This window comes from Nematolebias whitei, chromosome 16 (genome assembly GCF_014905685.2).
Source record: "Nematolebias whitei isolate Nwh7 chromosome 16, NemWhi1, whole genome shotgun sequence".
Classification (NCBI taxonomy): domain Eukaryota; kingdom Metazoa; phylum Chordata; class Actinopteri; order Cyprinodontiformes; family Rivulidae; genus Nematolebias; species Nematolebias whitei.
Window position 1 is genome coordinate 859,513 of NC_056513.1, and position 811 is coordinate 860,323.

Consider the following 811-nt stretch of genomic DNA (forward strand, 5'->3'; position numbering starts at 1 on the left):
TACACAATACACAACACAAGACAACACAATACACAACACAACACACAAAACAAGACACAACACAATACACAACACAAGACACAACACACAACACAATACACAACACAAGACACAACACACAACACAATACACAACACAAGACACAACACAAGACACAACACAACACACAACACAACACACAACACAACACACAACACAAGACACAACACAACACACAACACAACACACCACGTGAACCTTGAAACGGTCAAAAGCAACAAATTCAACATGTCCAGTGTTTCTTTAAAGAATCTGGCTCAACTAGGACACATCTTTAATTTTCCTATAGATGTTCAGCCGAGTGTGCATTTGTTCACCGTACGGTACTTAAGTTGTCTTACGTTTCGGAGCTGGCAGAGAGGGAGGGTCACCGTGGTGTCATCCAGCAGGAAGCTCCGGTCCCTGCACTGTCCAAACGGCTCCCCGTCCTCCAAGACAAAACTGTTCAGAAAACATTAAGAACATGCAGACTGTGAAACTATTCTTAATTTCACCAGAATTAACAAGCGAGGCAGCAGTCCCATGTGTGTGCATGTGTGTGCATGTGTGTGCGTGACCTACTTGGGCAACGTGCAGATTGGAGGTTTGGACTGGATGATCTCCTTGTTGGTGAGCTCCTTTTCCAGATCTCCACCAGCGAGACACCACAGATGGTAAACTTCATCGATGCCCCGCTCCGACAGGTAGTCTTCATCATCATCTGAACCCACGCAGAGACAACACAGGAAGTCACCTCCCACAACAGGAAGTCACCCTCTAAAACAGGAAGTCA

General features: G+C 45.6%; 1 protein-coding gene across 1 annotated transcript in view; it reads right to left on the minus strand.

Moving 5' to 3' along the window:
• The window catches only part of tbck (TBC1 domain containing kinase), a 42,939-nt gene that overhangs the window by 31,333 nt on the left and 10,795 nt on the right, over positions 1-811 (minus strand). The window contains exons 11-12 of the mRNA XM_037690408.1: positions 601-739; positions 381-480 (exon numbers count right to left, since the gene is read on the minus strand). Coding sequence (XP_037546336.1) covers positions 381-480; positions 601-739 — 239 coding nt within the window. The remainder of the gene's footprint in view (positions 1-380; positions 481-600; positions 740-811) is intronic.